General features: G+C 44.2%; 1 protein-coding gene across 1 annotated transcript in view; it reads right to left on the bottom strand.

Moving 5' to 3' along the window:
* ARMC9 (armadillo repeat containing 9) overlaps positions 1-22,564 on the bottom strand; it is a 295,211-nt gene that overhangs the window by 129,460 nt on the left and 143,187 nt on the right. Inside the window, 4 exon segments of the mRNA XM_029615818.1 lie at positions 1,544-1,667; positions 1,776-1,866; positions 2,554-2,646; positions 11,606-11,717. Of these exon segments, the coding sequence (XP_029471678.1) occupies positions 1,544-1,667; positions 1,776-1,866; positions 2,554-2,646; positions 11,606-11,717 (420 nt within the window).

Genomic DNA, 22,564 nt, shown 5'->3' with positions numbered 1-22,564 from the left:
GCCGCTCAATGCTTCGCAGAGCTCGGAGCACTGCATTCTGCACTCTGTGATCCAACTCCTTCTGAAATTCCAGTGAAGCCAGGCCTGAGGGAGGGGGATGAGACGTCACTGGCACTTCCTCAGATCTTTGAGAAGGCACGGCACCCAGCACAGATATCAGTGGGGAATGCCTGGGACTCCCGGGTATATCTGAGGATGGGGCCTCCGAACCACGGGGTCGCTTCAGTGGTGGTACGGCAGCTGTTGGTACTACACTGAAACCGGAGTCACAAGCTGATGGCAACTGGTTTCGATGCTTGCAGGATCTCCCATGGTGCTCAGCCTGGTCATTCCCCGGCGCCAAGGAAGCGGAGGATCCCAATGTCCTGGAAACTGGCAAGATCACGGAAGATAAAGCACCGTTCCTTCGGTCCTTCAAGTACGCAGAAGGAGGAGTACTTGAGAGGGGAGCATATCAAGATGGTCCCCTCGACCCCCAGGTGTAGAGAACTTCAATGCGGGTGTGGATGGAGTGGACTTTTTGGAACCAAAAATTTCTCCATTTTAAATAGGCGTGCGCGGCGGCCCTTGGGGGTCGTCTGGTCACATAGCTGACACCCTGGACGTCATGCGGGGCTCCTAGGCAGAGGATGCAAACCTCATGCGGATCTGTGATGGACATGGTCCGTGGGCACTGAGGGCACTTGTGAAAACAGAGTGATGCCATGCAAAATAACTGTCGCCGGTCGATAACCAGGGGCCACCGAGAAGTGGAACATCAGGAATCGACTGCGAAGGAAGGAAAATTGTTTTCTATCTACCGTGCCGAAGAGAGGCACCGATCACGAAGGGGGACTTGACAATGGAACAGGAAAAAAAAACCCTGAAATTTGTGCAATTAAAACCGTAGAAGCAGAGCTCCAGAACTGCGAGGCAACTGCACTGCGGAAAAAGAGAGACTGAAGGGGGACCTCGCATGGACGCGCAGATAGTGGCATGCTAGGCATGTTCGATGTGCTAGTCAAAGCTTCTAGAAACTTTGACAAACGTTTTCCGTGCTAAGCTCCATTAGATGATGTCACCCATATTAGAGGACTACTATCCTGCTTGTCCTAAGAGAACAAAAAATTCTCAACAGGCACAAAAGACACTCTAAATTGTGGGCTCAACCTAGCTCCCTCTGGGGCTGGGAGCACAAAAGATGGACTTACACTACTAGAATAAACCAGAGGCCTGGCCCCAGCCTATTTCAGAGCTCAATTCCAGACTCCTGTTGCACCATCAGTTCTCCTACTTCTGCTGGAGGCAAAGAATATTGGGTTTCCACAGAGCTGCACTACCTCTAAGTACTGGTAATGATGTCACACTAGGAAAAACATTGTTCTCTGCCTCCATCTACTGGAAGGGGAATATAACCCACCTGTATAGGCTGAACTAGTGTAGCAGGACAAAATGGAAATGTAGATTTCAACCAAAAGAGCATGCCCTGGGAAGGGAGCAATGGAGATCTTTATTAGTGAGACCATCAGAATTCCTCAGAAAGGAGTAAAGTTGCTGTCACTACCTGAGGCTGAGTTTCTGCAGTGCACCCAAGATATTCTCCCTGGTGATGGAATCCTTCTCTTCTGCTTTCAGAGTCTCCTCCAGGGTCCTCAGTAATTGTGGGTTCTGAGAGAGGTAGAGCCGGCCTGAGGGCAGAGAGAGGAGATGGATAAAGGTTCCTTCTCCTTCTCACAAGGGTAAAAGCCAAGAAGTTATTTTCTCAGTTTATCCTAGCACACAGATTCCATTCTTACCCTCTGCCAGTGAAGCAAAAGCATTGATCAGCCTTGCTGTGTACTGTCGCACCACCTCACTTTTGGAATGCAGCAGGTTCAGGATGTTTTTCTGTGGGGGGAGAGGAAAGAACAGGCAACTAAATATATAAATTTCAAAAATTCTCATGTTGAATTCAAGACAAAAATTATTTTATTAAATTTAAAAAAAAGAGAGCGAGAATCCCCAGAAGTCTGGTAGCTTGAGATCCCTCAACAGATGAATACTTATAGCCAAATTAATTGTTGAACTAGCCACCAGATTTGTTGTCTGCACAGGACAGATGATATTCTTGATAGAGAAGGTGACAGATTTTGAAGTCCTGGAGGTCAGTAGCCTGTGTATGAATGTGTATTAAGTCTGAGAAGATGGGAGTGTATATAATTTCTGAAATATGCTTCCAGAATGGGACAAATATCAGTGGTCACAGTCTAGACTAGGGACAGAGACAGAACAGTCTAATATCAAAGCTTCCATTTACTTTAGGATTAACCTGGTAGGATTAAGAAGGATCCTGACAGCAACTCTGCAAAGGCAGGAAGCCACAAGCTGGATAAACCGTGACCAAAAATGTTTAACAGCAAACAAATGTTATATTTGAACTGGATGCCAATATCCAATTTACTTTGTAAGTGACGCAATTAAACAGAGACCTGTCGTGTTCTATTGCTTAACTACAATGTGTATTGTTTTAAACTGTATTCCTAATAGCACAATGAACAAACAGAGCGAGACGGATGACTATCAGTGTTGGCTGACCTGCTCGCTGCGGTGACAGTTCAGCAGGTCATTGCTGATGTAAGCCTGTAGCACTGTCTCTCTCTGCTCCCCAGGCTGTGACTTGGTAAGGCGCTGTCAGAGGAAAGAAAAGACTCTCGTTAGGAAGGATTGCTATGATAAAAATACACAATAAAACCTTGCTATAATATTTATTTGCTGTGCAGATCACATTAAACATGACATTACATCAATCTGTGGCTTACTAACTAAAGATCATTTATTTCTCTGCTCATTAGGAGCCCACTCTTCTGTTAAGCCTATCTTCCCACTCAGATATGCTCCCTGCTGAATGTGGGGAAAGCATTATCCCTCGGGGACACTTTTTTTTTTTAATGTGCTTTCAGCTTGAGTCCCAAATTCTAAGATGGAATGAGGTGTTGGACACCTAAAAAGCATGACAGAGTTATCCTTGAAGGATGTCATGCATCAGAATGAGAAGTCTCTTGTACATATAGGCATTGTGCACGGAGAAGCCAGCACTAAAATATGTAGGTACCAGAACTGAGATGGCATCGTGGCATGTATTTATTTATTAACAGGTTGCCAAACCAGAAAATGTACTAAGGCATTAACATCTTAGAAAAGCAAGTTTGTTTATGGTAAATGGTGTTTTGCGTAGATAGCAGGATGAATTAGTCATGCTGTCTGAGACATCTTCCAGCGGACCTGGGGCACAACTTCTCTCCAAGATCACAGAGCTTTGACTCTGTGTGCCTGCATGGGCCTTTCCACACGATTGCCATTTCTCTTCAGTCTGTAACATAGCTTATCCAGGGCAGCAGGAGTGGAGAGGCTGTTCAGGGAGGTGGGCAGATTAACATGGCTAATCCATCCTGCTATCTATGGAAAACACCGTTCACGGTAAGCAAACTTGCTTTTTTCCCGTCGATAAGCAGGCTGAATTAGCCATACTGTCAGGGAGTCGCAGCTCATGGTTGACTTCTGCACACTGCAGTATGCCGACATAGGGGTGGGCGTCTACCACTCAGAGAAGTAGTTATCCTTGTGTGCGCAACCTGCAACTCTCATGGACAGCCTCATTTCCTTGTCGTGTGCTTCAATTCTGTTGAACCCAGAGCTGCGTCCAAAAATGCCTGCTGGTCCAGACAGTAGTGCGATGTAAAAGTATGGAGAGATGACCATGTGGATGCTTTGCAATTATTCTGCAAAGGTACCTCATGGAGGTGTGCAATTGAAGCCGCTATTGCTCTTACCTGATGTGCCTTGACTGGGTCCGAAAGTTGTGTCAAGGGCCTTGAGTAACAAAAGTGAATGCACTGGGATATCCAGTTTGATAAAGTCTGCGTTGCAACCAGAAGTCCTGGTGCAATTGGGTTGAAGGACACAAAGAGTTGCGAAGTTCTACCTTCTGACTGCGTCCACTTGTAGTAATTCAGCGCCCTTTTGCAGTCTAAGGTGTGGAGGAGTCTCTCCCTGTTATTTTTATATGGCTTCGGAAAAAAGGTAGGTAATGTGATAGTTTGATTCACAAGGAAAGCAGAGATTACTTTTCGTATGGAGGGATGAATGCCCAAAGAAATCTTATCATGGTGGAGCTGCAAATATTGAGGTTAGTGAACTAGGACCTGTAGCTCACTAACTCGTCTTGCTGAAGTCAGTGCCACCAGGAACACTACTTTCCAAATGATATATTTCACATAAGCAGTGTCCATAGGTTCAAAGGGTGGGAGCAGGAGCTGCTCCAAAATCAGATTTATGTCCCAAGGAACTGGAGGTTTTGTTACAGGTGGCATCAGTTTCAAGATCCCTTTCATAAAGCGTGACACCAGAGGATGATTCGACATGGGAAGGCCATTGCATGGGTACGCTGCTATAGTGCTCACATAGACGCTGGCGGATGCCGTCACCAACCCTGATTGGTAGAGTGTATGCAGGTATTCCAGTAAAGCTTCAGGTGAGCAGGAGATTGGGTCTATCCCCTTGTCAATACACCAAGCCGTGTAACGCTGCCACTTGCCTTGATAGTTTTTTCTTGTGGAAACTTTCCTAGTCAAGACTAAAATGTCTTTGACTAGGAAAGTATTAGACCACCTTCGACAACTGAAGGTGGCCTAATACTCTCCCTTTAATCTCCACACGGTAAGATGAAGCGAAGAGTGCAATGGGTGCAGCAGTGTGCCCTCTTCCTGAGTCAGCAGATCCACGCTGTCTCCCAACAAGATAGGAAGAGTGATGGATAGCTGAACTAGATAGGCATTCCAAGGTTGTCTTGGCCATGCCGGAGCAAAGAGGATCAGGTTCGCGATGTCCGCAATGCATTTCTGGATCATCAGGGTATCAGTGGCATAGGTGGGTAAGCGCAGTAGAGACCCTCTGACCAAAGGATGAGGAACGCATCTTGTGCGAATCGCGCCCGGCTTGGGTATGTTGCGCCCATCGGTCGCAGACGGCTGCAACCTCTCATGCTCACCTCTTTTTTCCCTGCACCATCAATCATTGGGAGAATGGCGGCCTCCGCCAACCAACGCCGACTTCTCTAGCATCCCCGGGACAGCGTGGGCACTGCCGACCGCCATCTTACTTTCGGCATCACCTAGGCGTGCGCGTGCTCGCAGGGCTTCCTTATGAATACGTCATGGCAGGAACCTCGGGGGCGTTCCCTCCCGATGATGTCAACACCGCTAGTGTACTTATACTGATTGGCTCATTGCTAAGACGAGTTAGCAAGGAGTTCTCTCGCTTGTTAAATCCACTCTAACTTGGATCTTCTGTTCAAGACTCTCCTCCTAGCATTCAGACGCACTGAGTACCCGCTCCCTGGAGAGCCCTCCCTGCCTGGGACTTCCTGACCCGCTCCTCTGGTATCTCTGCTGGGACTTCCTTGTGTGAGTACATTCTCCAACTTCTATCAACTTTACTGAAGATTCCACGGTGTATCCCATTCCTCGGGCCACTACCGTTCTTCAGTCTGTCTTCGCTACTCTATCTGTGTCTCAGGATAACAAGGTCTATGGCCTGGTTCCTGTATCACCGACCTCTGCCTCCTTGGCATCTATAGTATAGCTTCCTCGGCATACCCCGCACAATGGGCCACTACTGGATCTGCACTCAGAGGTATTTAAATCAGCCTGCAGGAATCCCCGGGTGTACCCCATGCTGCGGGCCACCACCGGACCTTCGTATCTACATCATCCTAACTACTGTATTTGCTCAAAGACTGTGTTTATTACATTTTCCACTCCTCGGGTTATGTACTTGTCTTTTCTCCTTAATAAAGTCTCTCTGACAGCTGTGTCCTACGTCACTGAGACCACGCCCACCAACGGTGAGGCCCACGGGGCTCCTCCCTGTGGACGGAGACATCTCTCACCTCGGCCTGGGGTTCACAAATTCATCAAAATCACAACAGGGTAGACCAAGCAGAATGTTCAAACCTTCCTGTGTGTATTGTTGTGAAGAGATCCATGCATGGGAGACCCCATGCCACGAAGAGATCGTTCGCTACCTTCTGGTTGAGATAGCACTCGTGCGGATGGAATATCCTGCTGAGTGTCTGCTTCAGTGTTCACAATCCCTGGGAGATAGGTCGCCTGTAATGAGATGGAGTATGCCTTTGCCCATTCCAGGATCTGAATCACTTCCTTGCATAGGATCCAGGAACCTGACCCTCCTTCCTTGTTTATGTAAAACATGGCAACCTGGATGTCTGTGTGAACCATTATGTTTCTTCCTCGAAGGTGGCCACAAAATGTGTGGAGGGCATTCCTTATCACTCTCAACCCTAGGAGGTTTGTTTGTTGGGTTCTCTCTGATGGTATCCATAAACCTTGTGTCTTTACATGCTTGAAATTAGCTCCCCAACCCCTTGTTGATGCGTAGGTAGTTAGAACTTCTTGGTGCGCCGGGCTGAGGAACATGGCTCCCATAGTAAGGATTAGCAGGAACCACCACCATGCAAAGTCCTTTTCCATGGCCCGGGTCAGTGCCACTGTCTTGGACAATGGTTGAGTAAATTGGGTCCACTGAGCCTTTAACCCCCATTGCAGTTGGCGCATATGTAGTCCAGTGTGTGGACCACATATATCACTGTCGCCATGTGTCCCAGAAAGGTTACAATTTGATGTGCAGAGGGGCGTGCACAATTCTTCAATTGTGTAGCTAGAGTGAGAAGGATCTGAGCTCTGCCCCTCGGCAGGAATGTTTTCCCTACTATGGGGTTTATACTGGCTCCTATGAACTGAAGAGTTTGCATCGGTTGAAGGCTGGATTTCTCACAGTTTATTATGAAGCCCAGCCCATGTAAGCAGTTTATCATGTCCATTAAGTGTGTTTGAAGAGAAGTCACTTCTGATGCCACCAGACGCCAATCGTCCAGATAAAGGAATAGTTTAATCCCCTTCCTTCTCGCATGGGCCACTACTACCGCTAAACATTTTGTGAAAATTCTTGGGGCAGACGATAGTACAAAGGGAAGCACCTTGTAATGGTAATGTCGTGCGTTGACCTGGAAACAAAGGTAGCACCATGAAGTACGGTGCATTGGAATGTGGGAGTAAGCATCTTTGAGATCCAGCGCGCACATCCAATCGTTGGGTTGCAGAAAAGGCAGATTGGATTTGAGGGATGTCATCTTGAACTTCTCCCTGCGAATGAATTTGTTGAGGGCCTGCAAATCCAAAATTGGGTGGAGACCTTTTTTGGAATGAAGTAGTATTGGGAATAGAAACCCTTGTTGCACCGGTGCGAAGGCAACACTTGGATTGCCTGTTGTTGTAGCGAGTCCACTTCCTTTTGCAATAGTTGCGCTTGCATGCAGTCCTGCAATAAAGGAACCAGCCGCGGGAGAGATGGGGTCCTTTTGAAGTTCAACCTGTACCCCTCATGGATGATGCTCAATATCCAACAGTCCAATGTGATTGCTTCCCAAGAGTCATAAAACTGGGATATTCTGCCCCCTAACAATGGCAGTAGCTGCGGTTGGTGCCTTGCTATTGCCTCTGTAGATGTTGGCCCCTTGGTCTATTCCTGGGCTGTAACTATTGCAGCTGCTGCCTGGGCTGCTGATACACTGGTGGTCAATAGGGTGTGTATGTCCTGAAAAAGCGCCTTTGGTAATATGATTTTTTTGTAGGTTGAGTAATATCTCCTGGCAGAGGGTTGTTATTCTGTCAGGGAAGCTAGGGACAAGACTGCCATGTTTTGCTTCTTAAGCTGGGATACTGTCTCCCGCAGCTTATCTCCAAACAGGTTGTCTCCCTTACCCAGCAGATCTGCCAACTTCTCGTGGACATCTTCATGTATGGCACTGGCCCTCAGCCAGGCTATTCTCCGGGCCGAAATGGGACCCGCCAATATGCAGGTCAATGCTTCAAATGCATCATACACCTTGTGAAGGAGGTGGCACAATCCTTCCTCCAGATCCATGAAGGTCTGAGAAAATGCATTATCTGATGTGTCAGCCGTGAAATGTGGTTTGAGGGACTGTAGACACTTGTATAAGTATTGAGTGTTGTAGAATTGATGTTGTTAAATCTTGGCATTCGACATTGCTGCTTGAAAGGCTTTCCGTCCGAACTCATCCAGTGTTCGAGTGTAGCCTAGACTTTTTAAGACTTCTTCATGGCTAATTCTACAACTAAAAAAGCATGTGGCAGGTGCACTGCTCCGTAGTAAGGGAACTTCCTCATCAGGAATTTAAGGTCTGTTTTCCTGGAAATTGCTGATGCCAAGAAGGGGAATTCCCAGGTCTTGTTCATTACCGTGTCCAGGACTGCATGGGAGAGAAAGGCTGTAGGCTCAGCTGGAGCTTCAAAGATCTTTAAAGATCTTTAAAATCCCCAAGACCTCTGCTGTTGGGTCTGGCACCTTTTTGGTTTCGATCTTCAAAAGTGCCCCTACCTTCTCAATAAACAGAGTAGGATAGGTCCTCTGAGGGCGAAGATGGTTCTGGTGGTTCCTCCGGTGGGTCCTTTGGGATTCCTGTGAGTACCCCGGTGAAGGTGGATGGGAGTCTCTTGGCTCAGAGTCTGGTTGCGAGGAGAACTCTGGATGGGGGTCAACAGTCTCATCCTGTAGACTATAATCCTCCCGTGGTGGGGACAGGAACTCCCCTTTCTGGGGAAAGTTCTTCCATCGAGGGGCTGGATGGTTGACGCCCTTGCTTTCCACTCTCCAGGGACGTAAAATAATTGCTCAGAAACATGGAGATTTGAAACATTACTTGGGAGGCTAATCCTCTCTCTCTCTAGGGATCTGCTGCTGCTTCTTCTTCTGGGTGGTGGGTGTGATTCCTTCCTGCCCTTTGTCCAGAGTGGACAGCCCTTGTGGTTGGAGGAGGCACTACGGCTAAGAGGATGGTAGAATCAGATCCCCTACCATTTTCAGTTGGAGTCTCGTCCCTGTGTGACAGTTTGTGTTTTTTTGCCAGAGGCTCCTGTAGTTGAGGCGAGTGCCTTTTCCTTCATGACACAGAAGACATATTTAAGTATACTCTTTGGAATGAGCCAGATGATTCCACTAAGAAATGGTCATCTGAGAGCTGCTCCACATCCGAGAAACCCAGCTCCAAGAGCTCCTCTGGCGAGAATACCACTTGAAGATCCTTCTCTGGCCTCCCCTTGTGAAAAGCCTACTTCTGAGGAGGTTTGTGCTTCCCCACTGTCTCTTCCTGTGTCGGGTTCAATGCACGGCCTGTCTTCATCGTGTGATTCATGAATGGAAACTATTACGTGGTCCTGCATCGTCTTACACTTGGGAGGCATCTACATCTATGTAAGCGGTGCTTGCAAGTTATACTTCAGTGCGTCGTGGCCCTGTGATGCATCCCTGCGTTGTGCGTCATATTCTTCCCTCTTCACTGCAAGCATCAAGTCACTCTTGCATCAAGCGTCATGCTTGCTCTGCTTCGACACCTGCATCAGTCTGTGGGTTTCGACGCTGCCGACGGCTGTCAACGCTGTTTTTTTGGGTGCAGGTCTTGCCAATGCATCCCCCAACACCTGGTATTTCCTTGGGACGTGGGGGAGTTTGAGCGCTGTGGGAGCATGTCCCACTTGGCTCTGCCCATTTTTCCACTCAGTGGGCCCAGGGAGGAGGCTCTCCTTGTCTTTTCAGCTCGATGCGTCTTCAGCCCCGGGGATGGGTGTGAAGAGAGCTGTGCCGACACCGGGGCATATAAGCTTATCCCCTCTTCCCTTAGTCTTGCAATCTTCTGGGCCCTCTGCCTTTGGGCAACATCTGACCACAGTCCCTGTAGGTGGACTGGTCATGTTCAGGGCCCAGGCAGATTAGCAGTAGTTATGCCCATCTGTGATGGACATAATTTTGCCACATTGGCAATATTTATATCCCGGTGGCTTGGGCGCCATGGTAGCACTTAACAGTGCTGTTTGGGTGATTCACTTGCGTGAAAAATCCTTCCGAGGAGACAAGAACATAGCTCAGTGTGCAACTAGCAGCGCAGAAGAAAAAAGACTCAGGAGAAATGGTAATCATGTGGGAAGACCGGCGCAGGCACAGAGTCAAAGCTCTGTGATCTTGGAGAGAAGCTCTGCCCCAGGGCCGCCAGAGGATGTCCCAGACAGCATGTCTAATTCAGCCTGCTTATAGACAGGAAAAGAAGAAAGTGCAATATCCAACCTCTACCCAAATCCTTTTGAAACAGAAAAAACTTTCTTTGCACCTAGCAGCTTCCTTCTGCTTTCTTGGGCTTTCAGTTTAATCAGAATCTCTGAATCTTTATTCACAATCACCCAAGGTGTCCCCAGTTTTTATCTTCTCTCCTCAGAGCCCTGTACAAGGGGATTCTTGAGGCAGCCACCAGGTGTCACTGTTGAGCAGCAGCTGGGACTCCCTCCTACCATGGGAGCTGTAATCTCCGGCTCTACATGTCCCCAACCTCAGCTGACCCAAGGAGTTCAAGTCCAGGAACTGAAGCTGGGTCTCCTGCATGGCACTGGATAAGACAATTTATTTTTTGACCCAGCAGTTTCCTCCTGCTCCTTTGGAACCAATTCTAAGTTATGGTGCCATGATCCTTCATGCTCCTCTAATATCCCCTTCCCATCCTACTTTAACCCAGCTCTTAGTCAAGGGCCATGCAATCAGAAGTCCTAAGTCTAGTCACTTGATATTGCTACTGTGCAATCTTTGGGCTCCCTCCATCCCAGAGGCTATGAACACTGCCTCTGAGAGTAGCAAAATCCAGGCCCTTTGCGTGGCAGCGCACAACACTGCCAATGAGCACTTGGCTGGCCCCTTTCAATTAAGCTTTTTCTATGTGTTATTGTTTTGAAGTACTATTAGAAATAGGTTCTTTTATATTTGGACCAGGATTACATCTGTTCTTAATTATTTGAATATGGTTACAGAATTCTGTACTTAGCATTTCTGCAAATGTCATTAGAGATTATTTTACTCAATATTTTGTTGATTAATTCTCCTGATATGACACTGCTCAGACTTGAATATTAAACACATAAATAATGAATATGAAAGTAGCTTATTTTCAATACCCTGCTATCTATTTAACATTTAACACAGAGGCTGGTTTCAACTGAGCTGGAAGCCAAAAAGAGCAGGCGGAAACTATGGGTCAAAACCACTATTAAAACAAACAATTCTTAATTTTTAAAATCCTACAGCCCATTTGAAATGGAACAGGTCACTGTCACTTTGCATATGTGATATACAGTCTATTTGACATATATATGAAATATATACATTTTCACACCAAGATGAGCTGTAAGATGACACAGAAAATGTTACCCATTAACAAAACTGCTAATCACTCTCCCAAATCACAAATAACTGACTTGTTAAACTCTCAATTACCAACGGATTTTAGAATCACCCATCTCCAAGAGTCATCACCCTAGACCTTTTTGACTGCATGATATACTTATAATGTAGATATTCACTCTTGGGAGCTGGGTCCTAAAATCTGATCAGTTTCACTTCTTGTGCCATCAGTTAAAAACATGTTTGCTATCAGACAAGTTAAGAGCCTTGCTGAGGTCGTGGTTGGCCCCGTGCATTTTTGTGTTATTAATAAATAAACAGAAGCCCCTACCCAGCGTAAAGCCTGCAGCAGAAACGCTCTCAGACGATCTGTCCCAAGAATCAAGCTCTTCTTCAGCCTCTCATAATCTAAGGAGGGCAGCAAGGGGATCTCCTGGCACTTTCTGCATGGAGAAGGTGAGAATGATGTAACCTCCTATACTAATATTTCACACCATAGCTGCAGTGGCTGATATAAATAGGGTTAAAAATGGTGAGGGCACTTTGCAAAAGGAGTTTACACAGAGAAGACCCCTTTGAAAAGGGGCAGAGCCAAAACAACTCCCCATTACACGAGCTGCCACAGGATTTTCAAATACACAGGGAGTTTCTCTTTGAAAATTGGCTTACAGAACCGTGTTTACAAAGTAAAAGAAAGTTTGCTTATCATAAACTGCGTTTTCCATAGTTAACAAGATGAATTAACCATGATATGTGCGTGATGTCATCCGGTGGCACTGAACAAAACTATCTCTCCAAGCTAGCAGTTAAATGGCACCGGAACACCAGGCGTCGTGCGCTGTGCGTCGCACGCCGAAGGGGCGCACCATAGGGGCACCCCCCTTTGTGCACCCCTTCGTGCAATCCGTAGTGCTAGTTCTAGTTAATATCTTTGTAATTGGAGGTCTCTCATGTGTGTTTAATATGCATCCTGTTATACTTATTTAACAAGTCTTTTATACCGATATTCGTGGGTACATAATATCGGTTTACAGTGAAACTAAAGAATGGAAATTACAAAAAACAGGTAGAGGGAGGATACATAAACTAAATTGTTAAATGTATTGCAAGTTGAACCTTGCAAACCGTTATGATGGCTTTACCGAATGACGGTATATAAAACTGAACAAATAAATAAATAAATAAATACTGAACGTGTGGGAGATCATGCACCTCAGTCTGTTTCCAAAGTTAGAAGAGGACTGTCTGCTATCTAGGGAGGAGGGCAAGCATCTCATGGCTATTTCATCTGCTCTCTATAGAAAATATTGGTTTTGGTAGCAAACTTGCTTTTTCCCCATCAATAAGCAGGGCTGAATTAGCCATGATCTGTGGGAAATCCCAAGCTGAGGGTTACAGTTTGGCATATCTGAATATGCAACCCAGACTCCACCATGGAGAGCAGACTATTTAGAAAATGTGTAATGCAAGATTGCTTGTCCCATTACATTGTCCGCAGACGTTAAGAAATCTAGACAATAGTGGGAGGTGACTGTACGACAGACAAGTAGGTTGCAGCTTTACATATGTCCTTCCATGGGTACCTCTCTGATGTGTGCAATGGATGAAGCAGTTGCTTGCACCTGATGGGCTCTGACTGGACTGGTGAGATCTAGCTCAGCCGTTATGTAGCAGCGTTGTATGCAGCTAGTTATCCAATTCAAAGCTGCTAAAAGTATCCTTTTAGCAACAGGTGAACTCAATTTATGAGGTAAAAGCGAACCAGTCCACCTATCCCAGTAAACCCAGTACAGGCATGACATGCACAGGGATACCAAGGATATCAGAGATCTCTTGGATTACCTGTGACCGAAACTGACTCACACTCGGACAAGGCCACACATAAGTGTGTATGTGCCCCTCTTTTACAACCACACCAAACCTAGGGCTCAGACCAGGAAGGAACTTAGACTAGTACTCCTTCAACGCACCCCCCTTATAACTAATGAATGATCCGATACTCCCCGCCTACAATACCATTCATTGTGCCTGATGTTAGTAATCAGTTAAGTGCCTGATGTTAGTAATTGTTCGGTTAAAAATTTGCTACAGCTGTGCTATTAAGAAGTTTATCATTCAATTGTAATATACTCTCCAATGTTAACTGTAATATACTTTACAATGTTAAATCGATGTATTAAGTTGTTACCATGTAAACCGGTGTGAAGACAGATTGCTATTCGTCGGTATATAAAAGATTTGAAATAAATAAATAAATAGTATACTGGGATACGGTAAGGTCCTTGTAACAATGTAATTATGAGCTCAGTCTGCCAAGTAGATAGTGATATAGTACACAGATGTCCATATTTTCTTCCAGTCTTTGGCATCTAATTCTACTCTAAGTCTTCATTCCAAGCCTCATCAGAGAAGGAACAGTATTTTTACCATATTTTCCCCCAAGGATACCCATTTACATCAGGGATATCCCTTTTCTTTTGCCCCCCCGGATTGTTTAAATATATCTCCATCCCGTTCAAGGGTCTCAGAAGCCCTGCCAAATTAAAATGCTGCTACAAAGCACTCTGTAATTGAAAGAAAGGGGCCCTGACACCTGAGTTAAGCTCATAGTCATTCCCTAGCTCAGAGAACTCCAGAAAAGCACCATTTTTGCCACAATTGGGATATAAAAATCAAACCCTTATCCCTCCAGTCCTTAAAAGTTGATGAAAAAGTAAAACTAGATAATATAGGATTCTCATACAAAGGTGCAACAGGGGAACGTATCTCCCTATCCCACCCTAAAAATGTATTAATCTGATTCCAAACTGAAAGTATATGTGCCAGTATGGGACTCTATCTACATATACTGTGGCATAAAGGAGATGTTATGGTTTTGAGGTGTTTGGTGGATTCTTAGGTGCTGCAATGATGGCCACTCCCATGGGGAGGAGCCCCGTGGGTAACTGCAGTACCGGGCTAGACTCAGATGCACAAACACAGAGATAGTACAGCTTGTAGAGTTCACCAGAGGTGGCAGTAGTGAGTAGAGTCCTGCAGCAGCAGTCTGGGGTCCTCGGCTGAGGATACCCGTCCCACAATGGTGGTATAGGGAGCTCCGATGCAGATTTTCAATGAGGAGCTATAGGTGAGACAGACTGGTAGATGTTAAGTTACTCACACTCTTGTGGCTGTAATGGTGAAGTTCCCAGCAGGTAGAACATAAGAACATAAGAAAATGCCATACTGGGTCAGACCAAGGGTCCATCAAGCCCAGCATCCTGTTTCCAACAGTGGCCAATCCAGGCCATAAGAACCTGGCAAGTACCCAAAAACTAAGTCTATTCCATGTAACCATTGCTAATGGCAGTGGCTATTCTCTAAGTGAACTTAATAGCAGGTAATGGACTTCTCCTCCAAGAACTTATCCAATCCTTTTTTAAACACAGCTATACTAACTGCACGAACCACATTCTCTGGCAACAAATTCCAGAGTTTAATTCTGCGTTGAGTAAAAAGAACTTTCTCCGATTAGTTTAAATGTGCCCCATGCTAACTTCATGGAGTGTCCCCTAGTCCTTCTACTATCCGAAAGAGTAAATAACCGATTCACATCTACCCGTTCTAGACCTCTCATGATTTTAAACACCTCTATCATATCCCCCCTCAGTCGTCTCTTCTCCAAGCTGAAAAGTCCTAACCTCTATAGTCTTTCCTCATAGGGGAGTTGTTCCATTCCCCTTATCATTTTGGTAGCCCTTCTCTGTACCTTCTCCATCGCAATTATATCTTTTATGAGATGTAGCGACCAGAATTGTACACAGTATTCAAGGTGCGGTCTCACCATGGAGCGATACAGAGGCATTATGACATTTTCCGTTTTATTCATCATTCCTTTTCTAATAATTCCCAACATTCTGTTTGCTTTTTTGACTGCCGCAGCACACTGAACCGACGATTTCAATGTGTTATCCACTATGACACCTAGATCTCTTTCTTGGGTTGTAGCACCTAATATGGAACCCAACATCGTGTAATTATAGCATGGGTTATTTTTTCCCTATATGCATCACCTTGCACTTATCCACATTAAATTTCATCTGCCATTTGGATGCCCAATTTTCCAGTCTCACAAGGTCCTTCCTGCAATTTATCACAATCTGCTTGTGATTTAACTACTCTGCACAATTTTGTGTCATCTGCAAATTTGATTATCTCACTCGTCGTATTTCTTTCCAGATCATTTATAAATATATTGAACAGTAAGGGTCCCAATACAGATCCCTGAGGCACTCCACTGTCCACTCCCTTCCACTGAGAAAATTGCCCATTTAATCCTACTCTCTGTTTCCTGTCTTTTAGCCAGTTTGCAATCCACGAAAGGACATCGCCACCTATCCCATGACTTTTTACTTTTCCTAGAAGCCTCTCATGAGGAACTTTGTCAAACGCCTTCTGAAAATCCAAGTATACTATATCTACCGGTTCACCTTTATCCACATGTTTATTAACTCCTTCAAAAAAGTGAAGCAGATTTGTGAGGCAAGACTTGCCCTGGGTAAAGCCATGCTGACTTTGTTCCATTAAACCATGTCTTTCTATATGTTCTGTGATTTTGATGTTTAGAACACTTTCCACTATTTTTTCCTGGCACTGAAGTCAGGCTAACCGGTCTGTAGTTTCCCGGATCGCCCCTGGAGCCCTTTTTAAATATTGGGGTTACATTTGCTATCCTCCAGTCTTCAGGTACAATGGATGATTTTAATGATAAGTTACAAATTTTTACTAATAGGTCTGAAATTTCATTTTTTAGTTCCTTCAGAACTCTGGGGTGTATACCATCCGGTCCAGGTGATTTACTACTCTTCAGTTTGTCAATCAGGCCTACCACATCTTCTAGGTTCACCATGATTTGATTCAGTCCATTTGAATCATTACCCATGAAAACCTTCTCCATTACGGGTACCCATGAAAACCTTCTCCATTACGGGTACCTCCCCAACATCCTCTTCAGTATTAGTAGCAGGCACCAAGGTAGACAGTTCAGGCCCTCGAGGAGCGAGTACCTGGATACTGGATAGGCACCTGGAAAGAAGCATAGGGCCCCCGAGGAGCAGGTACCCAAGTTAATAGAACCCCGGAGGGTTGAGAGAGCTTCCAGCAGCAGCGAGAAGCGGTAGAGCAGCTTAGACTGGACGAATCCAATCCTTGCTAACTCAAAGTCAGTCAGCAAATGGGCAACCTAAATACCCGGATGTTGTGACGTCACTCGAGGGGGACGCCCCCGAGGTTCGTGCCAATGTTGGAATAAAGACATGGGTAGCACGCGCGCGCGTGCACCCTAGGAGGCCCTCAGATGAATCATGGCAGAAAGCTTTGCCATAGCCATTCCGGGGACGTCGGAGAGAGCGGCAAGCAGATGCGGCGATCGCCATTTTCCCGAGGCTGGTGGAGAAAGCAAATATTGAGGTGAGGCATGTGGGATGAAGCCGTCTGAGTCCGACAGACACAACAGGAGATCTAGGGGAGAGGAAAGGAAGCATGGCTATATTAACCATCTTAGCCTGTTCCCTTTCCAGAGTAAACCATGAAAAATCCCTTCCATTAAATCCACTCATACATGCAAACTAAGCTGCTAGCCCAATAGTATATGCATAAGTTAGGGAGCGCCATGCCTCCCTGTGATTTAGGTAACCACAATTGCCCGAGTTGCTCCCGAGCTCTTTGCCATCATTCTATGCAGATCTACAAACACTTGGGCAGGGACTGAGCAAGTTAATCCTTCCCGCCCAGGAGATTAACAAAGTTTTCCATGCAGATAGATCCTACTTTATCATACCCAGTACTGGCCCCTTGGTTTTTGCATACAAGTTTTTGAAATTCTTAGTAACTGAAATCCCAAAATACTTGAAACTATCCTCCACTTTACAAAAAATAGATAGGCAGTCTGGAAGGGATATTTGGTCACCAGGAAAATACATCTCAGATTTGTCAAAATGTATTTTATATCCCATAGGTCTTCCAAAGTTATTAAGGAGATCTAGTAGTGCAGGACCAGACGTATGTGGCACGGTCACAAGAAGACATCATCAGCATATAAAGTTATTATGTGTTCCTACCCCCCCCCCCCCCCAACCGTAGTCCTTTGATTTCAAGATGCTGGAGGCCTGCCCTCGCCAATGGTCTTATAACTAAGTTAAACAGTAGAGGCGATAATGGGGGAGCCCTGCCTGGTGCCTCGCGCAATCTGGAAAAAAGGAGACCGTGTATTATTAACAACCTCATCCTTGGCTTTTCATAAATAGCCGAGATCCACATTACAAATGTATTTGGGATGCCCGCATAGACCAATACTTCAAACAAAAAAAGGTCAAGACACTCCACCGAAGCCTTTCTCTGCATCCAAAGATAGCTAAAGACTAAAGATGCCTTTCTGCTTGGCCAGATGCAATTGAACAATTGCTTCTTATTGAAAGTAGATGCCCTGCCTTTGACAAATCCAGTTTGGTTATTATGAATTAAATTAGGAAGTACTTGTTCCAGTTTCATTTGTAAAACCTTGGCCAAGATTTTTATATCAGAACTGAGAAGGGATATAGGCTGGTATGTACCACAGTTCATAGTGTTTTTTCTGGGCTTATGTATAAAAGAAGTATTAGCATCTGCCATTTCCCTCAAGGAGGGTTTGGCCAATCCTGCCGAGCTGAGGGTCCTAAATAGAAAATGCGCCATTTCCGGGAGAACATTTTTAATAAACTTTATAGGGTGCCCATCTGGGCCTGGGCACTTTCCTCTCTGGTAGCGCCATTACAGCTGCTTGTATATTTAGCATGCTCCAATAACTTCTCAATCTGATTGGGTTTGAGTTTAGGAGTATCTAACCAATTTAGAAATCCCTGTATATCTTCTTTGGTAGCTCTATTAGAATCTGTATATAAATTTGTAAAAAATCAGACAAAAGATTGTTCCACTTCTACCAGATTTGAGATGGCAATGCCATCAGGTTTTCGTATTTTGAAAATGTAGGATTTACTAGCCCTCTTCTTCACGGCTCTAGCCAAGAACGCACTAGGTTTGTAGCTATGCTCATAAAACTTTAAACTGGTAAATTTAAGAGCCTTACCTATTTCATTAATTTACAATGATTGCAGCTCTCTTCGGATCGCTTTAAGTGTACAAGGTGAGCAGTTTTTATGCAAGTGTACGAGGTGAGCAGTTTTTGTGCAAGATTTCCAAGGTCCAAATTTTAGAAGTGAGAGTCACTTCTTGCTTTTTCTGCTACTTTTGGAAAAAGCTGGAAAAGCTAATAATCCTACCTTTCAAATATGTTTTAAATGCTTCCTAGTGTAATGCTAAGTCATAAGCTGTATCAGGGTTATGAGTTTCATACTCAGTAGCTGCCTCCTTAACCAGGTTCTGAAACCGCTTATCCCCTAATAGCGAAGTGTTTAGTTTTCCTTTGAACAATCTAGCTTCGTTAACTGAAAGAGAAATTTCAGTTGGACCGGATAATAATCAGAGATGGTACTAGGCAAGATATTACTGCTTTGAATTTGTGAGACCAAATTTGGTAAGCACAAATAATAATCAATCCAACTGTACATGCCATGTGAGGATGAACAGAATGTGTAATCCCGCTTCCCTGGATGGTAATATCTCCAGACATCCACTAAATGCAACGTATCCTTGAGATCTTTAGCTGATACAGGTGTAATATTTCTATCCCTTGGTGTGGAAGTTTTATCCACAGATGGCTCAGGTCATGAATTCCAATTGCCCCCAATACATAGCTGTTTATATCCAAATAAAGTTAATTTATTTAAGAGGGCTCTATAAAATGTTATTTGACCCACATTAGGCCCATAAATATTCACCAAAGTAAAGTTAATAGAGTGCAGCGTACAGTCGAGGAAGACATATCTCTTTTCAACATCACTTAGAGATTTGTTCATTACTAGCAGCAGATTTTTATCAATAAGTATACACTCCTCAACTACGGGAATTATGGAAGGAGTAATATACAGACCCCACCCATCCAAGGTTGAGTTTCTCATGTTCTTGACTAGTGAGATACATTTCTTGCAGACGAATAATCTGTGCATGATTTCTGCATGCAAACTGAAGAATACACTTTCTCTTAATGGGGGAGGATCTACCACACACATTCAATGAAAGAAAATCACTTCTACATTCATTTAATCTGTGAAATAACTAATGAATTATATCCCCGTACTGTTTTGGGACTAATAGCCCAAATAAACAACTGACGTCTTATAAAGAACCGCTTGCCCACTTGCTCCTCTTCATATCAACCCATTAAATGGCTAGCTCCTCTGCTTAACCACACAGTTATTTCATCGGTATGGCCTTTGCCCCCACCCTGTTGGTTCTGAAATTAGAAGTTAACAGACAAACAAACCCTTCTCTTTCCCATCCCATCTCACCACCCACACTTTGATACCCAACTAACCCTAACAGATTTTCCCCTTAAGTGGGAAAATCTTCGGGACCCGAAGGAAGGGCTATTCCAACCACCCCTTCTCCCATCAACAACCAATTCCACCTTACTCTTCCCTTCAATCCCAAAAGACCCCCCAAATAACCCCCCATCTATTCTCTTAAGAACTCTAAAAATTTCCCCATCTATGCTTACGCCGAATATCCTAACACCTGGTGCTGTTCCACACTATTACTGCCTGACTCCAAAAAAGAAGCAGACCGATGAAATATAGTGCGCTCGGCAGAGTGCATGGCTTTACACGTGCTCTAACGCATGTCCAAAACCCTTCATGCAATAAGGGGATTAGCACGTCCAAACCATTTCCTAGCTAATAGTGCTCATAACACGTACATTTATGTTGAGGAGGATATTAGTTATTACCTCCTCCCCGATGCAAAAAAAAAAAAAATAATGTGTGCACATGTTTACTCTCAAAAATTAATGCCTGCCCCAGAGCAGGTGTTAATTCTTGAGAAGCCCCAAAAGTAAACAGAAAAGCAGAAAATACTGCTTTTCTGTAGTTCCTCAGACTTCATATCGTGGCAATATGAAGTCGGAGGAACCAAAAAAAGGAGAACCAGCAAAAAAAAAAAAAAAAAATAGTTGCTGGTCAGGTTAGGAAAGCAGCTGTGCACAGGTTAGGAAAGCGGCTGTGCACATGGCTGTGCACAGGTTAGGAAAGCAGATGTTCTTAAAACTGAGGGTCAATTTTCCTAACTTGCTGACAGTCGCCTCTCCTGGGCACCCGATGCAGAGGAGGTGCTAGGGACGCACATTTTTCCCTAGTGCCTTTTTACCGTGGCAGCCATTTAAATATTAAATCGGGTGCCTAGGAGAGGTAGATCGGCGAGCATTATGAGAGAGCCTGCTCAATCATGAGTGCCCGTTTAACATGCACCAATATTGCATCAGCCTGAAAGTAACATGAGTTTAATAGAATTTATTATCTTCCTGGAAGAGAAAAATAACTGAATAATGGAGACCAACTATCAGAAGTTACCTTGAACTTAACTCAAGTTCTGGAAATGTCGCTGGACTCAGAAATTCCAAAAAGGAGGCCATTATTTGTGTCTTTTACTTTACCATCGGATCGAGACTTAGTGTTTTGAATGTTTATGCAAAATAGGTGAAAGGAATTTTATGGTGGGAAAATGTGGATATACCCAGACCTTTCGAGGATCACTCAAGAAAGAAGGAAAAGGTTTCTCACTATGAGACCTGAGGTAGTAACCAGAGGGGGCAAGTTTACCTTAAAATATCCTTGCAAATGTTTAGCGAATTATTTGAATAATAACTATGTTTTCCTTGAACCCTTACAACTGCGGAAATTCTTGGACGCTCGCACCCAAGAGGTTACTGACCAGGTTTTGGTGGTAGGATAAGTTTGTTTGCTGGGTCTCAGCACTGCGGGTTCACAAAACAAAATGATGTTTTCTTTTTCTTTATCTGTAAACCGTTACATTTCAACCCCCCAATTTTCTTAGAAATATACAGGTAAAAGATAATTATTCTTAAGAATCGTAATTACAGTTGTAACAATGTATGGATATCTGTTTACCAGAACATAAGTATTACTGTTGTAAATTTTGAAAATGATAAATAAAAAATTTAAACAAAAAATAAACTCCAATATCTCTCTCTCTCTCTACAAACAGGACATGAGAATGCAACAGCCTTTAAATGGTGCTTTTACTGATAAATTCAAATCTTTTTTGCAAGAGAAATGGCAACTTTAGCAAGCAATGACATCTGTGACACTGACCCTTTGGTTGGCGGGGAAGACTGTGCTGGCACATAAAAGAAGGGTGAGAAATAAGGAGACTGGTTGAGGCTAGGGGTGGTCATCAACAAGCTATAATGTCTCTATAGGGGTTTTGTGCAAAACTATATAGATTCACCAATAAATCTGGCAAACTTTTGGCTGGATTAATAAAAAGTCCTAAAAGTGCCATTATATTACTAATTTAAAGAATTCTCAGGGATGGCTGGTTACTGGTATAGCTGAAGTCTCATCTATTTTTGTTGATTATTATAAAGACATGTACTCTGCTAGGGATTCCTCTTGGACAACAATGTTATCTTTCCCTCAGCCTACAACCCAACAGAAAGAAATGTTAGAAGCACCGATTACAGTGTTAGAGGTGGATTTTATTCCCTAAAAAAGACAAGGATCTTTCTCTCACTGGTAGATGTCAGCCGATCTTTTTAATTAACTTGGATACTAAGATACTGGCATCTATATTGGCTTCTTATTTAAGTTTGGTATTGCCAGATCTTGTTTCTTCTGATCAAGTTGGATTTGTAAAAGGGAGATATGGTGTAAAAATCATGTACACTCTTATTCATGCCTTGGGGGACCTTATACCAGTAAATAGGTCTGGTATTATACTTAGCTTGGATGCAGAAAAAGTATTTGACAAAGTTCAATAGTCATACATGTCTTATGATCTGGAAAAATCTGGCATACCACTTTTTTTTTTTTATAAAACAGATTCAGCTATTGTACTCTGCTCCTCAGGCGAGGCTTAATATTAATGGCTGGGTGTCAAACGAGATTGATCTTTCAGGTGGAATTAGTCACCTTTGTTGTTTGTTCTGACAGTGGAACTTAGCCTCTACTATAAGAAATCAGCCAGATAACCAAGGACTTCAGCTGGGCAGCATAAAACAGCAGATTTGTTCTTTTGCTGATGATATTCTCTTATTTGTGGTTAATCCAGCAACCGTGATCCCTGTAATAATTCATATATTTGGAATCTTTGGTAGCATTGTGGGATTGTCTATTAATTTTATTAAATGAGAAGCCCTTTC

This window comes from Rhinatrema bivittatum, chromosome 9 (genome assembly GCF_901001135.1).
Source record: "Rhinatrema bivittatum chromosome 9, aRhiBiv1.1, whole genome shotgun sequence".
Lineage (NCBI taxonomy): Eukaryota > Metazoa > Chordata > Amphibia > Gymnophiona > Rhinatrematidae > Rhinatrema > Rhinatrema bivittatum.
This window is presented reverse-complemented; position numbering and strand designations above follow the sequence as displayed.